Raw genomic sequence first — 19,249 nt, 5'->3', positions numbered from 1 at the left:
GCCTGCCTCTTAAAACACTGCGAAGTAAATCATCGAAGTTTCCATAAAAGGCAGCTGAGGCTCAGAGATAGCAAGCCGCTGGCCCCAGATGGAGGACTCACTTTCGTGGAGGCCTTCGTCCTTCTGAGACTCTGCGGGCCCCAAAGACACCTGCCCCTGAATTCCGAGCCCCTTCTGGTCCTCACGGCTTCTGTGCACCCCAAAATCTTCATCATGAGTCCCACAGTTACCTTATGAGTTGCACAATATGCTGCACGTGTGCCTGTTAAAAGGATTATTTCCTGAAGAGCAAACATGATTCTTATTGGAGCCCAGCTTGGGTGTCTTACATGCCAGAAACCTCGGACGTGGAGGGGGCCTGGCCTCTGCCTCTGGTGTGCCCCAGTCCATCACACCCCCCAGGAACCCGAGCTGCCAGCTGCCCAGCCCACGGGGTGGGTGGGAGGAGCCCGTAGCCCATGGTCCTGGGGTGGGCACTGGGGCTGACAGGAAGAGTCTCAGAGAGGAAGGGGTGAACCCCACACACCTTGGGAGGGGCCCGAGCGGGTTGCTGTAGCTGCGGCTGAGGAGGAAGTGAGAGGAGGAGGGTCAGGTGCGGCTGGGAGGTGAGCCAGGCTGCCGGGGACAGGGGCTGGGGCTGGTCCTGGGGCTGGGGCTACGTGCAGTGGTTTGGCCTTTCTGCCAGAAGAGGGGATGTCGGGGGCTTGGTGAGATAGCCTGAAACCTACCTGCCCCGACCCCACATTCTGGCCTGGGGCTGGGACCTGACGGGAGCCCGGGCCCCCAGCTGCCCGGGAGCCACCCCTTAGGCTGGCTCTCCCCACACCTCGCAGCCTGAACCTGTGGCATCTGGGGTCTGGGGTGCCATGGCCCAGGCCCTGGGGCAGGACCTGGTGCAGCCTTCCGAGCTGCAGGATGACTCCAGCTCTTTGGGGTCCGACTCCGAGCTGAGTGGGCCCGGCCCGTATCGCCAGGCTGACCGCTACGGCTTCATTGGGGGCAGTTCAGCGGAGCTAGGGTAAGTGGGGTGGGGACTGAGAATGGGGGCGGGGCGGAGGTGGTGCTGGATTCTGGAGTGACGCCTTCAGGGGTCCTGGGAGGGTGTGGCAGTAGGAACTGAGCTGGCCCCTGAGCCAGGATCGACCTCCCTTCACTCCTTCGAGGTGGGAAGGGCAAGTGGGGTGTAGGGGGCAGAGGTGGTGTCCTGTATGTCTCTTGTACTCCCAAACCTCCAAGGGTTCTGCCTTTTAGTCTCTGGCCCAGGAATCCCAGATCCAAACCATAGAACCCACAACACCTACCCCTTTCCCCAAATGTGCAGACAGGAAAATGGATCCAGAGACAGGTAGGAACTTGCCTGAAGTCACACAGCAGATCAGAGAGAGAACCAGACTCAAACTTAGGCCCCTTGGCTGCCAGACCAGGGTGCTGACCAACCAGCTTTCCCTAGGGGGTCATCCGTGTCCCCGTCCTGGGTGGGGTGGGGGGCAGGTATGGGTGGGATAGCCGACCTGCCCATCCCCCCACGCACACCCGCACACCCCTCAGTGTCTCTTCCGCCCACATCAGAGGCCACATCCTTTCCCATCCCCATGACAACCACTGCCAACTCCCGGTCACAGGTCATCGGCAGGAGCGGGAACCGGGCTCACGTGGGGAGCGTGGAGGGTGGCAGGTGGGGGTCCTAGGTAACAGCTGCTCGACGCCTGGATACCCGTGCCTGTGCCCCCAGCCCAGGTCAGCCCCCCGCAGACCTTATCCGCCAACGGGAGATGAAGTGGGTGGAGATGACGTCACATTGGGAGAAAACCATGTCGCGGCGGTACAAGAAGGTGAGGGGCGTGGCGGCCCATTCCCCTCGGCCCTGAGCCAGCCCCCCACAAAAGCTCCCCCTCCTGAGTCCCAGTGGGCGCTGCCTTCGCTCCCTGCCCGCAGATGCTCTGTCCTGGGGGCTGGCCAAGGGGAGCAGGTGAGGCCAGCGAGGCAGGCCTGAGGGAGCCGTTTGGCCTCGCCCGCAGGTAAAGATGCAGTGCCGCAAAGGCATCCCCTCGGCCCTGCGGGCCCGGTGCTGGCCCCTGCTGTGTGGGGCCCACGTGTGTCAGAAGAACAGCCCCGGCACCTATCAGGTGAGGGAGTGGGCAGGGGTCCCGCCTCCCCTTCCCAGAGCCCCTCGCCATTTCGAGCCCTCACTCCAGCCTTCCTGGCTCCCCGCCGACAGGAGCTGGCCTCGGCCCCCGGAGACCCCCAGTGGATGGAGACCATCGGCAGGGACCTGCACCGCCAGTTCCCCCTGCATGAGATGTTTGTGTCACCCCAAGGTCATGGGTATGAGGCCCAGTGGTGCCCGGCGTCCCCGGCTCCCCAGCCCCCAGGTCTTCCAGCCCTGTCCCTCAGCCCCAGCCTCACATCCTTGCATCTCCGGGGAGCCAGCAAGGCCCAGGGAGGCTGAGGCGTGGACAGAGGCCACTGGAGGGTGGGCAAGGGATGCCAAGGTTGGGGGCTGGCCCCTAACGGGGTCTCCTGGCACAGGCAGCAGGGGCTCCGGCAGGTTCTCAAGGCCTACACCCTGTATCGGCCGGAACAGGGGTACTGCCAGGCCCAGGGTCCCGTGGCCGCCGTGCTGCTCATGCACCTGCCCCCAGAGGTGAGTGACCTGTTCCAGGTACCTGAGACCCTGATCCCCCTAACCCCAGGGACTCTGGCCTCAGGGACTGGGGGTCCTTGACTCCCAGACCCCGTCTCAGTGATGTCTTCAGTGACGTTCAGCCCCAGCGACCTTCGCTCTGGGAAGGTGGGGCCCTTGACTTGATCACCTTGACCTCATGACTCCTTATTCTGAACCCTGTGACCACGATCCCTGACCCGAATGATCCCAGGAACCCAGGACTTGAAGTTTGGGACCCTCCCAACCATTGACCAGTGAGCTCCAACCTGTGACCCTCCAATTCACTATCCCTAGCCGTGTAACTCCTGGACCCCCAAACCCATCATCAGGCCCGACTGGAGCCCAGGGGAGAGGCTTTGGGACGAACCCCCCAGGCACTGCCAGGATAGGAGAAGCCCTGAGTCCAGACACCTGCCCCGAGTCACCCCAGCTGGTGCCCAGGCCCTTGTGCCCCTTGATCCTGCCCTGCCTTCCCCTCTGCGGGGGCGCACTCACGGGCCTGTGCCTTGCCCGCCCCCAGGAGGCCTTTTGGTGCTTGGTGCAGATCTGTGAGGTCTACCTCCCCGGCTACTATGGGCCCCACATGGTGAGAGGCTGGGATGGGGGTCCCCCATGGGTGGGGACGAGGAGGGGGTGTTGGGGGGTGCACTGAGGGCAGGCGGGTTGGGGCCTCGGGGCTGACAGAGGAGGGCTGGAGCCTGGGGTTTGGGAATGGGGGCACCAGGCGGCCGGAGCAGGCCTGGCTGACAGTCGCGGCCGCAGGAGGCGGTGCAGCTGGACGCCGAGGTGTTCGCGGCGCTGCTACGGCGGCTGCTCCCGCGCGTGCACAAGCACCTGCAGCAGGTGGGCGTCGGGCCCCTGCTCTACCTGCCCGAGTGGTTCCTGTGCCTCTTCGCCCGCTCCCTGCCCTTCCCCACGGTGCTGCGCGTCTGGGACGCCTTCCTCAGCGAGGGTGAGTGGGGCGCTTGGGAGCGGTGGGGCCAGAGGCTGGGTGGGGCATCTGTCCCAGGGAGCTTAGCTGGCGGCCCTGAGCACGCTCAGCTCTGCCCGGACAGACCCCAGCGCCCTCGGGGCCCTCAGGGGGTCCAGCTGCGATGGGGCCATGGTGACGGCTGCAGCCACAGCTCATGCATTAGGCCCACTTGTTTGCTGACTGGGCTGGGCCCAGGAGGCCCAGGCCCTGCCCTCAAGGAGCCCCCAGTCCGGGCCAGGAGGGCACAGGGGCAGTGAAATGAATCCTGGGAGGACCACTATTGGGGGGGGCAGTGCGGGGGAGGGGGCTTCCATGGCGGCAGATGGGCAGGGCTGGAGCAGAGAGTGCTGCAGAGGCTCAGGGCCTGGGGCATGGCTGGGGGCACGCGGCCCACAGCGGCATTTTCCCACAGCCGTCTCCGAGCGCTCATGGGCGCCAGGCTCTGCGGGAGTGAGACCCACATGCCAAGGGGTGGGGACGGGGGGGCGACACAGCCACGTTAACACGACATCGATAGGTCGCCATGAGTGCCACCCAGAAGGGAAAACAAGGGGACACGACAGGCAGTGTCGGGGAGGGCAGGGGGCGGCTGCTCGTGGAGGACGCACATTCGCGGTGGCGGAGCCCTGGAAGCCGGGCCAGAGCTGGGCTGGGCTCTCTCAGGGTCCTTGGGGCCCTGTCCCGGCACCTCCCGTCAGTAACCCACCTGCGCATAAAACTCATCGCGTTCTTCATGGGTTGCGGGGCGGCGGCACCTCAAATTGGTGGCGATCCATAAGGTGCATTTATTGAGTACCTGCTGTGTGCCCAGCCGGCTCCAGGGCTTCCCGCAGGGAGAGGACCGCTGGCTGGCTCAGCTCTGTCCCAGCTGCTTCTGCAGGTCACCTCCCGGCCGGCCTCAGACCTCGAGGGTGGGGCGGGGCCTGATGGCGGAGGCGGGGCCTGTCTGGGGCGTGGTCTGTAGGCGGGGCGGGGCCTGGCATGGGACAGGGCCTGGCGTGGAGCGGGCCTGACGGCGGGGTGGGGCCTTCTGTGGGGCGGGGTCTGTTGGTGGGGCGGGGCCTGATGGGGCGGGGTCTGTTGGTGGGGCGGGGCCTGATGGGGCGGGGCCTGCCGTGGAGCGGGGCTGATCCTCGGGGAGGGGGAGGGGGGGGTGGGTGGCAGCAAGGAAGGGCGGGCCGAGCACTGCCCTGATGCCCTTTGATAACGACGGTCACGACAGTTGTCACGACCGCTGCGTCACAAGTCAGTTGTCCTTAGGCCTTGCTGAGCCCCTAGATACTCTTCCCAGCAGGTGCCAGGCTGCCAGGAAGTAATTCTGAGGCTCTACAGGGGGTTGGCCCATGGTCTCACATGCGTGTGTGTGTGTGTGTGTGTGTGTGTGTGTGTGTGTGTGTGTGTGTGCGCACACACCATGCTCTTGGCTTAGGGGCTGGAGCTCTTTCTAGAACTTGTCTGGAATCAGAGGGTCCCTGATCCGGGCTGGAAAGGCCTCAGGAGTCACCCATCCTGGCCTGTCCTTGTAGAGAGAGGGAAACTGAGGCTCAAAGAGGAAAGATACTTAGTAAAAACTGGACCCAAATCGTGGTCCTTCTCTCAGTGCCCCCTGGCCCGAGTGGAAGTGCAGAGTTTCAGGCAATGGAGAGTCGGGCTGGCTGAGGAGGGCAGGGCCAGGCCCCTGCTGAGGGACACCCCCACCCACCTGCAGGCGCGAAGGTGCTGTTCCGTGCGGGGCTGACGCTGGTGCGCCTGGCACTGGGCACCGCAGAACAGCGCCTGGCCTGCCCGGGGCTGCTGGAGACACTCGGCGCCCTTCGGACCATCCCCCCCAGCCAGCTGCAGGAGGAGGTCTTCATGTCCCAGGTGGGTGTCCCCTGCCCTTGCCGCACAGTGGGGGATCTGAGTCCCAGAGCTGGGAGCCGAAGTGAGACCCTCAGCTCAGTTCCTGTCCCCAGAGCTGCAGGGAACATGCAAACCCCAGGCCTCCAAGGGGCTTTCTGTAACTCCCCCCGCGAGAGAGGTTGTCAGCCCCTCAGCCACTGGTGGGGACGGTGCAGGGCTCGTCCTGGGGGGACCTCGTGGTTTCCTGCCACACCCCCTGCAGCCCGGGCACAGTCAGCACCACCCAGCATCCCCCGCTCCCCGCAGGTGTTCGGCGTGGCCCTGTCCGAGCGGGACCTGCAGCGGGAGGTCCGGGCCCAGCTGGGGCAGCTGCCCGACCCGGCACCCGGGCCTGCCCCCCAGCCGCAGGACCGCCTTCCCGGGGCCCAGGCCATCTTTGAGGCCCAGCAGCTGGCAGGGGCACAGGGAGGCGCCAGGCCTGGCCCTGAGGTACCCCTCATCGTGGTGCAGCCCCCGGAGGAGCCCCAGCCGCCTCGGCGCAAGCCCCAGACCCGAGGCAAGACTTTCCACGGGATCCTGACGCGGGCCCGTGGCCCCCCTATCGATGGGCCCCCCAGGCCGCATCGAGCCTCCTCCTCCTTCCTGGACACCCGCTTCTGAGGGCACCACGGACTCAGTGCCCCCCAAAGATTGACTGAACCGCACTTTATCATCAGCATTTGGCTTCACCTCTCCTCCCTTCCCATCAAGGGCGGGGCGCGGGGTGGGGGATGGGGTGGGGGGCGCCCCCTCACTCGTTGGACTGATGCATCAGGCACAAGGACAAAGGAAGGTCACCTGGGGGTGGGGGTGGGGGCTTGCTGGCACCCAGGCCTGCCCCCCACCCCCCACCCCTGGAGCTGTCCTGATGCCTTGCAAGCATCAAAATCAGCATGAAGGGTAAGGGAAGCTGGGGGACCCCACAGGGTCCCTGGGGAGGTCTGCAATAAAGTCTGACTGCTCAGAAGCTTGGAGAGGCGTTGGCGCAAACACCTCCCGTCCCATGCTGCCCCTTCCCCTCCTCCCCAGTGTCCCCCAACCCACGCAGCGCCCATCACCTGTTCCGGCCCTGGTTCCCTCCCCAGGGACAGGCGTGGCTGCACGTTGGCTGCCGGGGGTGTTTACCAGCCGTAGGAGCCCATGGCGAGCCGTCTTGCCCGGCCTCTTGGGGGCAGACAGAGCTCTCACGCCTATGGAGAGAGGGCTGGCTCCCCAGGTGGGGCCCCAATCCCTTATTCTGCCCCCGTCCCCAACTCTGGCTGGTTCGGGGTCCCCAGGGCTGGGGGAGGCTCTGACCCAAGTCCACCCCCTCCCCACCCATGGTCCAGGGCCCGTCTCAGAGGGAGCCAGGCAGGAACAAAGGCCCAGTGTGCCCAGGACAAAGGAGAAAGGCCCCGCCGGCCGGCCCCTGCCCCCTCCCTAAGCCCCGGCAGCACCCCCTCGGGACCGCCACCATGGAAACCCCCTCCCACACTTGCTAATTGCCCCCGAGGGGGCCTGGGGTGCCTGGGACAGGAGCCATCACCAGGACAACAGGGCTGTTTCCGCAGCAGGCTGGGTCCCTGCAGGGTCTGCGCCCGGGTGCTCTGTGTCGCCGTGTCCCCGTCTCCCACGGCCCCCCTCCCCAGCTCAGGAGTACAAGGAGGAAGCGTGAGGTCCCGCACTTAAATGGCTGGGCTGGAGCATTGGCGTGGCCGCCACCAAACCCCAGAAGGCAGGGTGCCGGATCCAGAATGTTCTAGCGACAGGGCCACAGGCTGCGGGGATGTACTCGCTCTACACGTGTTCAAGTGGTGCCCCTGTGAGAAGTCTGCAGCCAGGAGAAGGGAATCATGGAGGGTTCCAACCCAGATCGGCAGAGATCCAGCCCTGGGGGAAACTGAGGCCCAAGGGGGAAGGGCATTCGGCCAAGGCCTTGCTGCCTCTGCAAACCCAAGGATTTGACCCTGACCCTCACTGCTGGCAGCCATGAACATCCCCCCTCATTGGGCACCTGCCTGAGCCTGACACCTGGGGCCTCCTCCCTCCTGCTCCCACCCCAGCCCTGCCCCAGCCTGGCCCAGCCCCTCTGGGTGTGTGGCGGCTGCTGGGGCCTCTGGGAGTTGCAGGGAGCTCCCTGTAAGTCCCTTCTCCCCACCCACTGGGGTACCCACAGCTTAATACGAAGCCCCTTTACCTGTAGCTCACAAAACCCTTTCTCAGACAACACCCCCCAACACACACACCCTCTCTCTGCAGGGGTCACTGAGAGCCTCATTAGAGAAAGGGGGAAATGGGGGCTTAGGGAGGTTGAGCACTAGCCCAAGATCCCAGCCAGATCTCTGCCTTCTAGAGGCCAGGCCTTGACTCCGAGAGGGGAGTCTCGTGGTGGAGTTGCAGGCACTGAAGCAGGTAGGATGGGGGGACATGCCCCCGGAGTCCACCGCTAAGTGCCCACTCCCTCTCCCGCGCTTCCCCAGGGAGGGCTGTCCCAACCCGGCAGCTCGACCCTGGGACTGGGCATCCCCCACGCAGCTGGGAGGGGCCTGGGGGCAGTGGGTCACAGGTGACCTGTAGGGGCCTGGAGAGAAGCATTTTCTGGGCAGCTCTTCTGTGGGTCCCTCATCAAGCATCTCCATGAGAACCCCGAGTGAGCCGAGGGGCCGGGCGGGACCACACTCATACCCCTCTCTCCCAGGCCTCCCCACGGGGCTGGCCTAGCCCCGACAGCACTTCTATGCCAGTGGGAAGAAGACGCCCCCACCTCCCCTGGCACAGGGAGCTCTGCCAGGACACACAGCTCAGCAGCATGGGGCCAGACCCATCGGCCAGTGCCTTTCTTCAGTGAACAACCTGCACAACTGTACTCAATGACCCCCGACAGCCCCAGCTCCCCACAAACCTTCCTGGAAACAGGCTAAGAGCACTCAGCCCGCGGAGAAAGAAGCTGGGATGGTGCCTAGGGACCTTTGTCTGCCTGGGTCAGCCTAGGGGTCCAGGGTTGGAGGGTAAATGGGCCCCTGCCTTGATCTTGGGGTGGGGGAGTACCCATAGTCTCCATCTTGCACTACCATCACCCCAGAGGATTGCCCTGAACTGCCCCCTCATCCCAGACTCAGAGGCCAGACTCGAGTCCCTGCAATGTCCCTGCAGGGAGAGGCCCCCCCACCTCGCTGAGCCTCCGTTTCCTCCTAGGGACAATGGGGTCACGGCGGTTCCCACCCTGCCCCGGAGCGCTACCAGTCTCGGCAGGACGGTGATTGTTTGCTCCAGCTGGGCAGCTGCCAAATCTCGGCTTCTCCTCGCCCGCCCCTACCTGGCTCAGCTCAGCCTTGGGTGACCCGGGGGCCCTCTTGGCGGGGACGACAGGCGTGTCCTGAACTTAAGCTGCACCTGCCCCACCCTGATTATCCTCTCCACGTCCACCCAGTGAACACGGGGCAGCCCCACGCCTGGCGCTGGGCTGGGCAGAGGCCTGGGGGTGAAGAGGCAGCCCCCCGCGTGGCTCTGCCCAGCGCTTGGGCAGAGGGAAGACCCCCGCTCCACCTCTCACCAGCTGTGTGACCTGGGGCAAGTGACACCACCTCTCTGAGCCTCACTTGTCTCATCTGTAAAAGGCAGAGGATAGTAACTGCTACCTCATGGGGCTCAATGAGCTACTGCAGGTGAAGGCCTCCGCCCAGGGCCTGCTACAAGGTCAAGGAACAGTCACTGGTGCTGCCACCGAGCGCTAACCTTCTGCCAGGCGCCGCTGCCCACCCAAGCCTGGGCTAATGTGTCTGCTCTAACTCCCGTTTGACCATGAGGAAACTGAGGTCCCCAGGGGTGCATGCATGGCTTGTTGGGGGTCTAAGCTTATGTTCTGTGGATGACAGCAGTGTCCCCCCACGAGCAAAGGAACGGGTCTTTGTGGAGTGGACACACCCCATTCCAGGAGCCTGGGCTGCTGCAGGGAGGGCTGTGGACCCGGGGCTGGGAGGGCCTGGAGCCGCTCTGGAGGGCTGTGTGGGGAATGTGGGCAGGGCTGGGAGACCTGGAGAAGTCACTTCTCCCTCTGAGCCCCCCCAGGGGTGGACAGGGTGGACAGGGGTGGGGACCCAAAGGCTGCTCTGCATACAGCTGCAGAAGGGCCCAAAGCTAGCTCCCACCCCCTGTGGTGCCAGCCCCTCAGGACCCTTCCCGAGCCCAGGAGGCTCCTCCAAGCAGCCAGGGCGAGAGGGCAAGTTTGGGGTGCGAGGTGGAGAAGCTGTAACAAACAGCCTCTGTGTGCTGGGGGCCCACCCTACCTGGCCAGTCCTCTCCACAGCCTCCTGAGATGGGGACGGACCCCCTTTTAGGGGAGGTGCCTGCGGGACACACTTGAGGAGAGAGTGTGGGTCTCTGGGTGTGTTTGTTTGGGCAAGTTTGTGGCAGCCAGCCAGCTCTCTTGGGGTGTGCTTTTGTGTGTTTGCCTCTGGGTGTGAGTGTGTGTGTCTTGGGGAGATTAAGGTGTAGCCACAGGTGTGCCACCAGCCTGTGTGTTGATCTCGCAGTCACCCCCTTCCTGGGCTCAGACCCTCTGGGACCCCTGTGGGCCTGGCCACAGCCTCCCTGTCTCAACCCCGTGCAGGGCAGGTCTCCCTGGGAGCTGGGACTACCTTCACGTGGGCCTTTTACTGAGTAGCCCCCGCTCTGGCGGTGACTGGGGGAGGTGTGGAGGGGACCCCACAGATGTAGGGGTGCTGGCCCAGGAGAGCAGAGTGCTCAAGGCTGGAAGACGCAGCCGTGGGGCAGGGGATGCTGGGGGGCCCAGGACCCCATTCCAGGGCAGGGCTCAGGACAGACGTGTGCCCCCATCCCCCTTTCCAGGCCACCCCACCCCTTAGGGCCGCCCTAGTACCAGGCACCGCGGGCTCCAGCTCCAGCTCCCCCCTTCCGGGTGCCCGCCTCCCTCTTCTCTCTCCAGCTCCCCCACTCCTCCAAGGCACCTTCCCTCCAGGCGTCCCTGTCCTTGCCTCGGTGACCCTCTCCATCTGCAACGGTCCCTCCCTCTAGACTCTGTCGGTGTCCCTGCAGATGCCCCGGTCCGTCCCTCCGAGTCGCGCTCTCTCTCCCTGGGGGGCTCCGCGCCCCCTCCCGGCCCCCCGCGTCCCCCAGCGCCCGGGGTCTGGGGATTGGTGGGGAAACTTTTGGAGGGGGCGGGCGGGTCGGCTTCCTGGCCGCGGGCGCGTCCGTCCGTGCGTCCGTCTGTCTGCCCGCGGCCCCGCCCTGCGCGGGGCAGGCCCCGTCCCCGTCCCTTCTATATAAGGCGGCGCCGCCGCACCCGGCCCCGAGCCGCCGCCGCTGCCACCGCGCCCGCCGTGCCCGCCCCGCCGTCCGCGCCGAGCCCCGCCGAGCCGCCGCCGCCCGCCAGGTACCCCGGCTCCTGCCCTCCCGGAGCGAGCCAGGGAGGGGGCTGCGGGGCCGGGGGCGCGGGGCCGGGGACCCTGAGCGTCCGCGCCCCCTCCCCCCAGCGGGACCCTCGACCCCACCCCAGCGCACCCCCACGGGATCCCTGGCGCCCATCGCCGGGGGACTGAGCCGGGAGCCCGAGCCGGGAACCCCAGCGCTGCCAGAGCTCCGTGGGCACAGGGGGGCTGGAGGCATAAACCCTCTCCCTCCTTGGGGTGGGGGTGGGGGCGGGGAGCCTCGGAAACCTGGCAGGAGCTGGGCACCTTCCCACAGCCCAAGTCTCAGGGGCTGGGCAGCGGTGTAGGGTCCCAGCTGCCCTGACTCCCTCCTTTGTCTCTCTGTCTCTCTGTCTCTGCCATCAGTCTCTCAGCCACTCTCCTGCAAGATGGTGAGTCCTCTCTACCCACCCCACCCCCCAAAAAAGGCCTAGGTCCCTGGACAGAGGAAGGGTCCCAAGGGCCTAACCCTGGGGGCTGCTGTGTGCAGCCCACAACCAGCTCCACAACCCCCCTCCCCGACTCCCCACCCTGTGGGAGAAGCACCTGCTGGTGTGCAGGGCTCACCATCTTCTACCTCGGCCACTCTGACATTCATTCATTCAGCAAACGTTTATTGAGCACCTGCTGTGTGCAGAGAACCCCCAGTCCGGATCCTCAGGGAACCCACTTTCTAAGTGAGGGTGCAGAGGCCCCGTGCTTGGCCGTGGCGAGCTGGGATTCAAGCCCAGGTCCGAGGCCCAACCTCCACCCTCCCCACCACAGTCACCACACACTGTCGGCCCAAGCCTCGTCTGCATCTCGCAGCGTGCCCGCGGTGGCCCAGCCTGGCCTGTGCAGCAAGGCTCGACTGCCAGGCCTCTCACTCCAGGCCTGGGACAGCAAGGAATAAGAGTTCCCACCTGCGCTCACCTCAGCTTCTCTGCTGCCCCATGGGGATTGGCCAGAACGTGGCTGGCCCCAGTCTCCCAGAAGGGCAGGGGTGTAAGATTTCACCCCAAGAAAGCGTTTCCCTGACACAGACCATCTGGGATCAAGGCTACCAGCCCAGGTCCTCCCAATGCCCCACACAGGGCTGGGCACACAGTAGGTCCTCAAGGCCTACCCGGGGGTGACAACGAAACAGATTCATCCACTTACTTAGGTCTCAGCAGAATACTCATGATGGTAGAGGGGCACAGAGGCCTAGAGAGAAATGAGGACCCCAAGAGTGAGTTGTCCCCACGTCTTCAATTCTTTGTCCAACAAACGCTTATTGAGCAGCTACTGTGGACCAGGCAGGGTTTTAGGTGCTGGAACTACCTTGATGAACGAAACAGACAAAAAGCTCCGCCCCTGTGCACCAAGCCAGGGCAAAGCCCAGCACGGGGTAGGGGGGACCCGGTGGTCTAGCCAGCAGGACACTGCTCCCCCCAGCCCCAGGGACCTGGCACATAACAGTTTACAAAGCACTCCCCCTTTCACGCCGCCGGTGACAAGCCTCCGTCCCTCCAACCAACTCCTGTCCCTTGTAGAGTGTCTGTCCCAAACATGACCCAGGGCTGGCGGAGGGTGAGCGGGGCAGAAGAACTTGGGTGACTTGATGTGCCCCTCACCCACCCCATCCAAGACCCACCACTTCTGCACCCCCCCCCCAGCTCTCCCTGGATCCGCTGGGTCCCGAGTGGGACTGCCCCCTGGGCTCCAAGGACCCGGAGGAAGAGCAGGGCCCCGGGGGAAGGGGCTCTGGCCTGCCGCCCCAGGGCTGCTTCCCGGGCTCCTGGCGCCAGGACGTGGGCTTGGAGCTCAAGGGCTCCCCTGAGGGGGCCGAGGCCCGGGCCTGGACCACCTACCACTACAGCCTACTGCAGAGCTGTCTGCAGCAAGCTGGCCTCCCGGAGACCCAGGACCGCAGCCAGGTGCCCCGCACAGGTGCCGAGGGAGGGCTCCACGCAGGGGCCACCCCCGGGGGCGGGGGGAGGAGCGCCCTCAGCCCAGTGGGGAGAGGGGTCCCTGCCAAGGGTGGTCCCTTCACCCTGGCCTTAGCTTGGTCGACCCCAGGCAGGCGGGCAGGCACTGCCCCCAAGGGTACCTGGCACCAGCAAAGAAAGCCAGAGCTCAGGTCCCCTTGGCCCTTCCCCCTGGGAGATCCAGCCCTGGGATTTGCAAACTGTGCCACGTGGAGGCGAGACCCCCGTAGAAATGTCTGCCACCCCCTGCTTTATCTGTTTGATGGATTGGGTGGGCCACAAAAGGGTTCACAGCTTGAATCCACGAGAATCACACCTGGTGCCATCGTACAGACTGGCAAGCAGAGGCCCAGAGAGGGGCGGGGACATCTCCCAGGTCACACGGAAAGTCAGTGGCAGAGCTCAGGCAGGTCTCCTGCCGCCCGGCCTCCAGCGCCTTCCAGACCAACTGCAGGGAGAAAGGAGCCAGCCTCAAGGGCAGGGCAGGGTGCGCTGGAGGTGGGGGGACATGGGCAGAAGGACAAGGGGAGCCCCTGGTGAGCTGGGCCCTGTTCTCTTTCCCCGAGGCTGCCCTGGGGCGGAGGTGACCCTGTGCATTCTGGGATCCCCCAGCACCTTTCTGTCTGTGCTGCTGGAGGGTGGGGTGCAGAGCCCGGGTGAGTGTGTGCCCGAGCTCCCCGCCCCCTCCTACAGAACGGGCAGCCCTGTCCTGGCCCGGCCGCATCCCAAAATACCCACTGACCCTGGCAACCGCCTGCCTTCTCCTGGAACAGCTGCCGGGCTCTGGGTGGGGGTGGGGGTGGGGGGTGATCTGAGTGCAGCTGCCCCCACTGCCCCAGGGCCGGGCTGGCGGTGGCGGGCCTGGGACAATAGGCCTCCCCTGGCCGGCCAGCTGCTCCCCTCTGCCCACAGGAAACATGCTCCTTTGCCTGTCCCCTGCTTGGCTGACGAAGGTGCCAGCACCTGGGCATCCGGGCGAGGCCTCCCTGCTGGTCTCCAAGGCCGTGAGCTTCCACCCCGGGGGCCTGACGTTCCTGGATGACTTTGTCCCCCCACGCCGTGCCACCTACTTCCTGGCAGGCCTGGGGCCGGGGCCTGGCTGGGGTCGGGAGGCAGCTGAGCTGGCCCGCGATCTGGCTTGCCCTACGGGGGCTTCGGCCGAGCTGGCCCGGCTGCTGGAGGACCGGTTGCTGACGAGGCGGCTGCTGGCCCAGCAGGGTGGTGTGGCTGTGCCAGCCACCCTGGCTTTCACCTACAAGCCACCGGCGCTGCTACGGGGAGAGGAGGCCAGCCCAGGACTGCGGCTGGTGGAGCTGAGTGGCAAAGAGGGCCAGGAGGCACTGGTGACGGACGAAGTAGGGGCCTTTCTGCGCTCCGAGGGCCTGGGGGATGCCCTGCAGGTAATGGGGCCCCTGCCCCCTGAGACCTGGGTACATGAAGGAGCACGGCCCCAGCGGATGGTTACCAAGTCCTCATGGACAGGTGCCCCGACTTTTAGCCTGGCCGCTGCCTATCTCGCTGTGGCAACCCCCTGGCATCCTACTTCAGTTTACCCATCGGCCCCTATGGTGTGAGCATCCCACCCTGCAAGGACACGGGGTGGTGGTGAGGTGGCCCTTTCCCCGGCCCTGCTGCACAGGTGGCTGTGAAGCTCAGCGGGTGGCGCTGGCGGGGGCGGCAGATGTGGCGCCTGCATCCACGGGCAGAGGTGGGTGCAGTGGTGGACACGGCACTGGCGCTGCTGGAGAAGCTGGAGGAGGAGGAGAGCGTGCTGGTGGAGGTGGTGTGTCCACCTGCACGGCCACCCTTCCCAGGTAACGGCCTCCCAGGCCACCCAGGGGTGGCACCTCCGCTCTGCCTCCCGGCCGCTGCGCCGGGCTCCGGCCTCACCGTCTTCCCCCAGGTAGTCCCCCGCCCGGCCCGGAGCTGGCTGTGCGGATCTGTGCCGTGGTGTGTCGCACACAGGGTGACCGGCCTCTGCTAAGCAAGGTGAGTGTGTCCTGACCCAGGTCCTGGCACTGCCTGCCACACCCCTACCCCAGCCCCATGCACCTGGCAAGTCCCCCAGGGCAGTCACTGGGCAAAGAAAGGAGACAAAACTTTGGGGAGTCTTCTGGTTACCTCTCGGGGTGGGTGCACCCCTCCCCCATCAGAAGCCCCCACCCCTGTGCTCAGGCCCAGGCTGGGTACCTGGGCCCTGGCAGGTCAAACCCTCTTACCGGGGAGCTCTTGCCTCAGGGAAGGGAGACCCAGGGGCCCTGGTAAACCTCCTGGGGACCCAACACCGGGAAGGCACAGACCCACAGGGCTGCAGGAGCTAGGAGCCCTCAGGGTGCCTGGGAGTCTGGCTAGGATCCCTGGTGGGGCTAGGGGGCCAGACGGGGAGGGTGGCTTGCACAGCTGAAGTCCCTCTGTGGGGACAGGGCTCGTCCTTTGAGGGGCCCGGATCTCGGCGCTGGGGAAGGTGGGCGCGTGCGGACCCCAGGCGGGCTCCTCCCGGGCCCGCGTCCCTGAGCTGCACCCTACCCAGGTGGTGTGCGGCGTGGGCCGCGGGGACCGGCCGCTGCGGCACCAGAGCTGCCTGCCGCGGACGCTGGAGGTGGCGCTGGCCGAGTGCGGCCTGGGCGAGGCGGCGCAGGTGGCGGACGTGCGGCGGCGCGTCAAGGCGGCGGCCGAGGCCGCGCTGGCCGCCGTGCTGGCCCTGGAGGCCGGCCTGAGCGCCGAGCAGCGCGGCGGGCGCGGGGTGCGCACCGACTTCCTGGGTGAGTGCGGGGCGGCCGGGGCCGGGGCCGGGGGCCGGAGACCTGAGGGCAGCCTGCGCTGAGCCCGCGTCCCCCGCCCCGGGCAGGCGTGGACTTCGCGCTGACGCTGGCCGGCCGCGCGCTGACCCCCGTGGCCCTGGAGCTGAACGGCGGCCTGTGCCTGGAGGCGTGCGGCGCGCTCGAGGGGCTGTGGGCCGCGCCGCGCCCGGGGCCCGCGGCCGAGGAGGCGCCGGCGGCCGCGCCGCTGGTGGAGACCATGCTCCGGCGCTCGGCGCGCTGCCTCATGGAGGGCAAGCAGCTGCTGCTGGTCGGCGCGGGCGGCGTCAGCAAGAAGTTCGTGTGGGAGGCGGCACGCGACTACGGGCTCAAGGTGGGGCGGGGCCTGCGGCCTTGGGGGCGGGGCCTGCAGCCTTGGGGGCGGGGCCGCGCGTGGGGTGGCCTCGACGGGGCCCACCGCCCCACGGGGGCCGAAGCACCCGACTCGCCCCAGCCTCTCTACCGGGCTCTGTCCCCGCCTGGAGTGAGAGGTCCCTCCCGGCGGGCACAAAGCCCTCCGTGGAAAGGAGAGGAGCCGGGGTCGACAGGCACGGGGCACAGGGCGAGCCCCAGAGCTTGAATGCCAGGCCAAGGAACTGGCTCCATTGGTGGGGTGGGGGGTAGAAGGACGGGCCCTTTGAGGATGAATTCCTGACAAGGCGTCCAGGGCCTGAGGAGGGTGTGGGGAGCACGTTCCAGATCCCCAATAGATGGCCGCGGGTGCCTCGCATTGGAGAACCTGGAGCCAGGCCCCGGGTGTGTGTGCTGGGGGGCGGGCAGGCTTCTCATCCCCGTTGAACAGATGAGAAAATGGAGATCACATGTCTCGGCTCTTCTCCGGGTGGACCCTCGTCCACCAAAATGGTCTCCGCTCCCCTCTCCCACAATCCATCTCTCTCTCGGGGGCCCTATCCTCCAGCCATTCCCACACATCTTGGCTCCCTGCCTTGCATGTTGGTTCCACCTAGAATGTCACTCCTGGGCAGCCGGCCATTGCTCTCCCTTTTTAGCTGCCCTGGCTACTGACTGATTTGTGTTGGTGTCCCCTGGCGGGTGGTGAGTTTCAGGGCCCCACAGGATTTCTTTGTCATATCCATGGACACATGCCCCTCCCCTCAGTGCCCCAGCCCCTGCGCCCACTCTCCTGGCCTTCTCTGGCTCATTCTCTGCTGCCAGCTCCAGCATTGCATCTCTAGGGTGCTTCCCTCACCTTCAGGTTGGGCTAGCTGTCTCCTCGGCACCTTCTCTGTAGCCACCAGCACATATTTATTGAGCACCTACTATGTACCTGGCGGTGTGCTGGACACCAGAGATGCAGCAGAGAACACAGCAGCAAGCGCCAGCCCTCGGCCTGCACTGCCCAGGCCCCGTGCCCTCTCCCCACTCTCCCCAGCACAGGCTGACCCAGGCGTGCCCCCGAAACCCCCGAAACCCCCTTCCCCACCGTGGTTTCCGCAGCTGCATCTGGTGGAGTCGGACCCCAACCACTTTGCATCCCAGCTGGTGCAGACCTTCATCCACTTTGACATGACGGATCACAAGCGGGATGAGGAGAACGCGAAGCTGCTGGCAGAGCTGGTGCGGGCACGTGGCCTGCAGCTGGATGGCTGCTTCTCCTACTGGGATGACTGCCTGGTGCTCACGGCCCTGCTCTGCCAAGAACTGGGTCTGCCCTGCAGCCCCCCAGCCGCCATGAGCCTGGCCAAGCAGAAGAGCCTCACCCAGCTGCACCTGCTGCGCTGCCACGGCCCACCCTGGCCGGCGCCCTCCCTCCACGCTGTGCCCTGCTGCCCACTGAAGAGCGAGGCTGACGTGGAGCAGGCTGTCCACCAGGTGCCCCTGCCGGGCGTCATGAAGCTGGAGTTCGGGGCAGGTGCGGTGGGCGTGCGCCTGGTGGAGGACGCGTCCCAGTGCCACGAGCACTTTTCCCGGATCGCCCGCGACCTGCAGGGCGAGGCCGACCACCCGGGCATTGGGTTGGGCTGGGGCAATGCCATGCTGCTGATGGAGTTCGTGGAGGGCACCGAGCATGACGTGGACCTGGTGGTGTTCGGTGGACGGCTGCTGGCCGCCTTCGTCTCCGACAATGGCCCCACACGGTTGCCCGGCTTCACCGAGACGGCGGCCTGCATGCCCACTGGGCTGGCGGCCGAGCAGGAGGCGCAGCTGGTGCAGGCGGCCTTCCGCTGCTGCCTGGGGTGCGGCCTGCTCGATGGTGTCTTCAACGTGGAGCTCAAGCTGACCGGGCTGGGGCCACGGCTCATCGAGATCAACCCCCGCATGGGCGGCTTCTATCTGCGCGACTGGATCCTGGAGCTCTACGGTGTGGACCTGCTGCTGGCCACTGCCATGGTGGCCTGCAGCCTGCGGCCCGCCCTGCCCGCCCACCCGCGTGCCCGTGGCCACCTGGTGGGCGTCATGTGCCTGGTGTCCCAGCACCTGCAGGCGCTGAGTTCCACCGCCAGCCGCGAGACCCTGCAGGCCCTGCACGACCGGGGCGTGCTGCGCCTCAACCTGCTGGAGGAGGCCCTGGTGCCCGGCGAGTACGAGGAGCCCTACTGCAGCGTGGCCTGTGCCGGGTCCAGCCCCGCCGAGGCCCGCCTGCGCCTGCTGGGCCTCTGCCAGGGCCTGGGCATCGACGGGCCCCACTACCCCGTCGCCCATTTCCTGTCTCACTTCAAATAGCGCTGGGGCTGGGGGCCGGGGGCAGGGAGCTGGGGGAGGAGGGCTCTGGTGCCCTCTGCTCCCCAGTGCTCTCCCTGCCTCTCTCCCCGTCACCCTGCCCCACCCTGGCTTGGCTCCAGAGCAGCAGGGCCTTTTCGACGCCAAAGCCTCCAGGGCCCAAGGGCCACAGATGAAAGTATCTGGGGGGTCTGCTGGGTCCTGTTGCCCTCCCAAAGGCTCCAATCCAGCCCACAGCTGCCCCAGGACTCCCACCTTGCAGAAGCAGCAAGAGCTTTCCATCCCTGTCCCCTTCCCCCCGTCCCTCCTCCCCACACCCCTCCAGGTCTGTCTCTCTTTCTGCCACTACGGGAGGAGAGAACCTGGCTGGGCCTCTGGCCTTGGACACATCCCAAGGAAACCTGAGACTAAACCTTCCCTGTCCTCTTATCCCTGCCCATCATTTAACAGATTCCCCCTGCCTTATTTGCCCTGAGTAGTCGAAGCAGGTGGGCCAGGGGCAGAAGGCCTCTCCCATCACACCTCTGGGCAGCAACTACTGTTTCCCCTGACAGATAAGGAAGAATGAGACATGTGCACACTCCTCTCCCAGACACCTTCCCTGCTGAGCTTCCAAGCTTTGGCCTAACTGGCATTGGAGAAGCAGCAGCTGGCAGGGGAGAGTACACTCCCTTCCGAAGCCAGGGGAGGCTGCTTTAAGATCTGCCTCTGCACGGCACAGGAGCTGTGGACAGCTCCACAAGCTTCCCTCCCCAAATAAAGGCAATGGACTAGAGAAGTGTCTGGAGTCTGGGGCAGATTCTCTTCTCTGGGACATCACCTCCAAGGCTCAGCATGGTGGGGGCAGGGATCAGGGTGGTGTGGGGGTTGGGCGGAGATGGGTAGGGGCACCTGTA

At 66.1% G+C, this 19,249-nt stretch overlaps 2 protein-coding genes across 8 annotated transcripts; both read left to right on the top strand.

Annotated features, from left to right (window-relative positions):
- Positions 1 to 531: 531 nt before the first annotated feature.
- Positions 532 to 6,232, top strand: TBC1D10C (TBC1 domain family member 10C). 4 transcript variants are annotated; one of them, XM_037838005.1, is made up of 10 exons: positions 532 to 605; positions 834 to 1,018; positions 1,733 to 1,832; positions 2,019 to 2,126; positions 2,219 to 2,325; positions 2,530 to 2,644; positions 3,186 to 3,251; positions 3,428 to 3,617; positions 5,347 to 5,501; positions 5,787 to 6,232. In XM_037838005.1, exons 2-10 carry the CDS (start codon positions 867 to 869, stop codon positions 6,138 to 6,140), a joined length of 1,347 nt encoding a protein of 448 aa, XP_037693933.1. In that variant the 5' UTR covers positions 532 to 605; positions 834 to 866; the 3' UTR covers positions 6,141 to 6,232. The 4 variants fall into 4 exon arrangements, with proteins under 4 accessions (XP_037693933.1, XP_037693935.1, XP_037693934.1 ...); XM_037838006.1 differs by lacking the exon at positions 532 to 605 and adding an exon at positions 3,073 to 3,085 and having other exon boundaries at positions 622 to 1,018; positions 2,530 to 2,655; XM_037838004.1 differs by lacking the exon at positions 532 to 605 and having other exon boundaries at positions 624 to 1,018.
- Positions 6,233 to 10,834: 4,602 nt separating this feature from the next.
- Positions 10,835 to 19,131, top strand: CARNS1 (carnosine synthase 1). Of its 4 annotated transcripts, XM_037837999.1 has the most exons (10): positions 10,835 to 10,890; positions 11,291 to 11,316; positions 12,562 to 12,835; positions 13,440 to 13,529; positions 13,786 to 14,273; positions 14,513 to 14,687; positions 14,777 to 14,862; positions 15,404 to 15,635; positions 15,722 to 16,005; positions 17,130 to 19,131. In XM_037837999.1, exons 2-10 carry the CDS (start codon positions 11,314 to 11,316, stop codon positions 18,354 to 18,356), a joined length of 2,859 nt encoding a protein of 952 aa, XP_037693927.1. In that variant the 5' UTR covers positions 10,835 to 10,890; positions 11,291 to 11,313; the 3' UTR covers positions 18,357 to 19,131. The 4 variants fall into 4 exon arrangements, with proteins under 4 accessions (XP_037693927.1, XP_037693929.1, XP_037693928.1 ...); XM_037838001.1 differs by lacking the exon at positions 12,562 to 12,835 and having other exon boundaries at positions 10,875 to 10,890; positions 13,440 to 14,273; XM_037838000.1 differs by lacking the exons at positions 10,835 to 10,890; positions 12,562 to 12,835.
- The last annotated feature ends 118 nt before the right edge of the window (positions 19,132 to 19,249 follow it).

The sequence above is a fragment of the Choloepus didactylus genome, chromosome 6 (genome assembly GCF_015220235.1).
Source record: "Choloepus didactylus isolate mChoDid1 chromosome 6, mChoDid1.pri, whole genome shotgun sequence".
Taxonomy (NCBI): Eukaryota; Metazoa; Chordata; class Mammalia; order Pilosa; family Megalonychidae; genus Choloepus; species Choloepus didactylus.
The sequence above is the reverse complement of the archived record's forward strand: the minus strand, read 5'-3'. Positions and strand labels throughout refer to the sequence as shown.

Bases quoted from the DNA above. Each gene is read 5' to 3' on its own strand.
- TBC1D10C (XM_037838006.1), top strand. From the start codon at position 867: ATGGCCCAGGCCCTGGGGCAGGACCTGGTGCAGCCTTCCGAGCTGCAG. The intron at 1,019-1,732 runs GTAAGTGGGGTG...CTGTGCCCCCAG, and splicing joins GGCAGTTCAGCGGAGCTAGG to CCCAGGTCAGCCCCCCGCAG. The intron at 2,127-2,218 runs GTGAGGGAGTGG...CCCCGCCGACAG, and splicing joins ACAGCCCCGGCACCTATCAG to GAGCTGGCCTCGGCCCCCGG.
- CARNS1 (XM_037837999.1), top strand. The intron at 12,836-13,439 runs GTGCCGAGGGAG...TCTTTCCCCGAG, and splicing joins CAGCCAGGTGCCCCGCACAG to GCTGCCCTGGGGCGGAGGTG. The intron at 14,688-14,776 runs GTAACGGCCTCC...GTCTTCCCCCAG, and splicing joins TGCACGGCCACCCTTCCCAG to GTAGTCCCCCGCCCGGCCCG.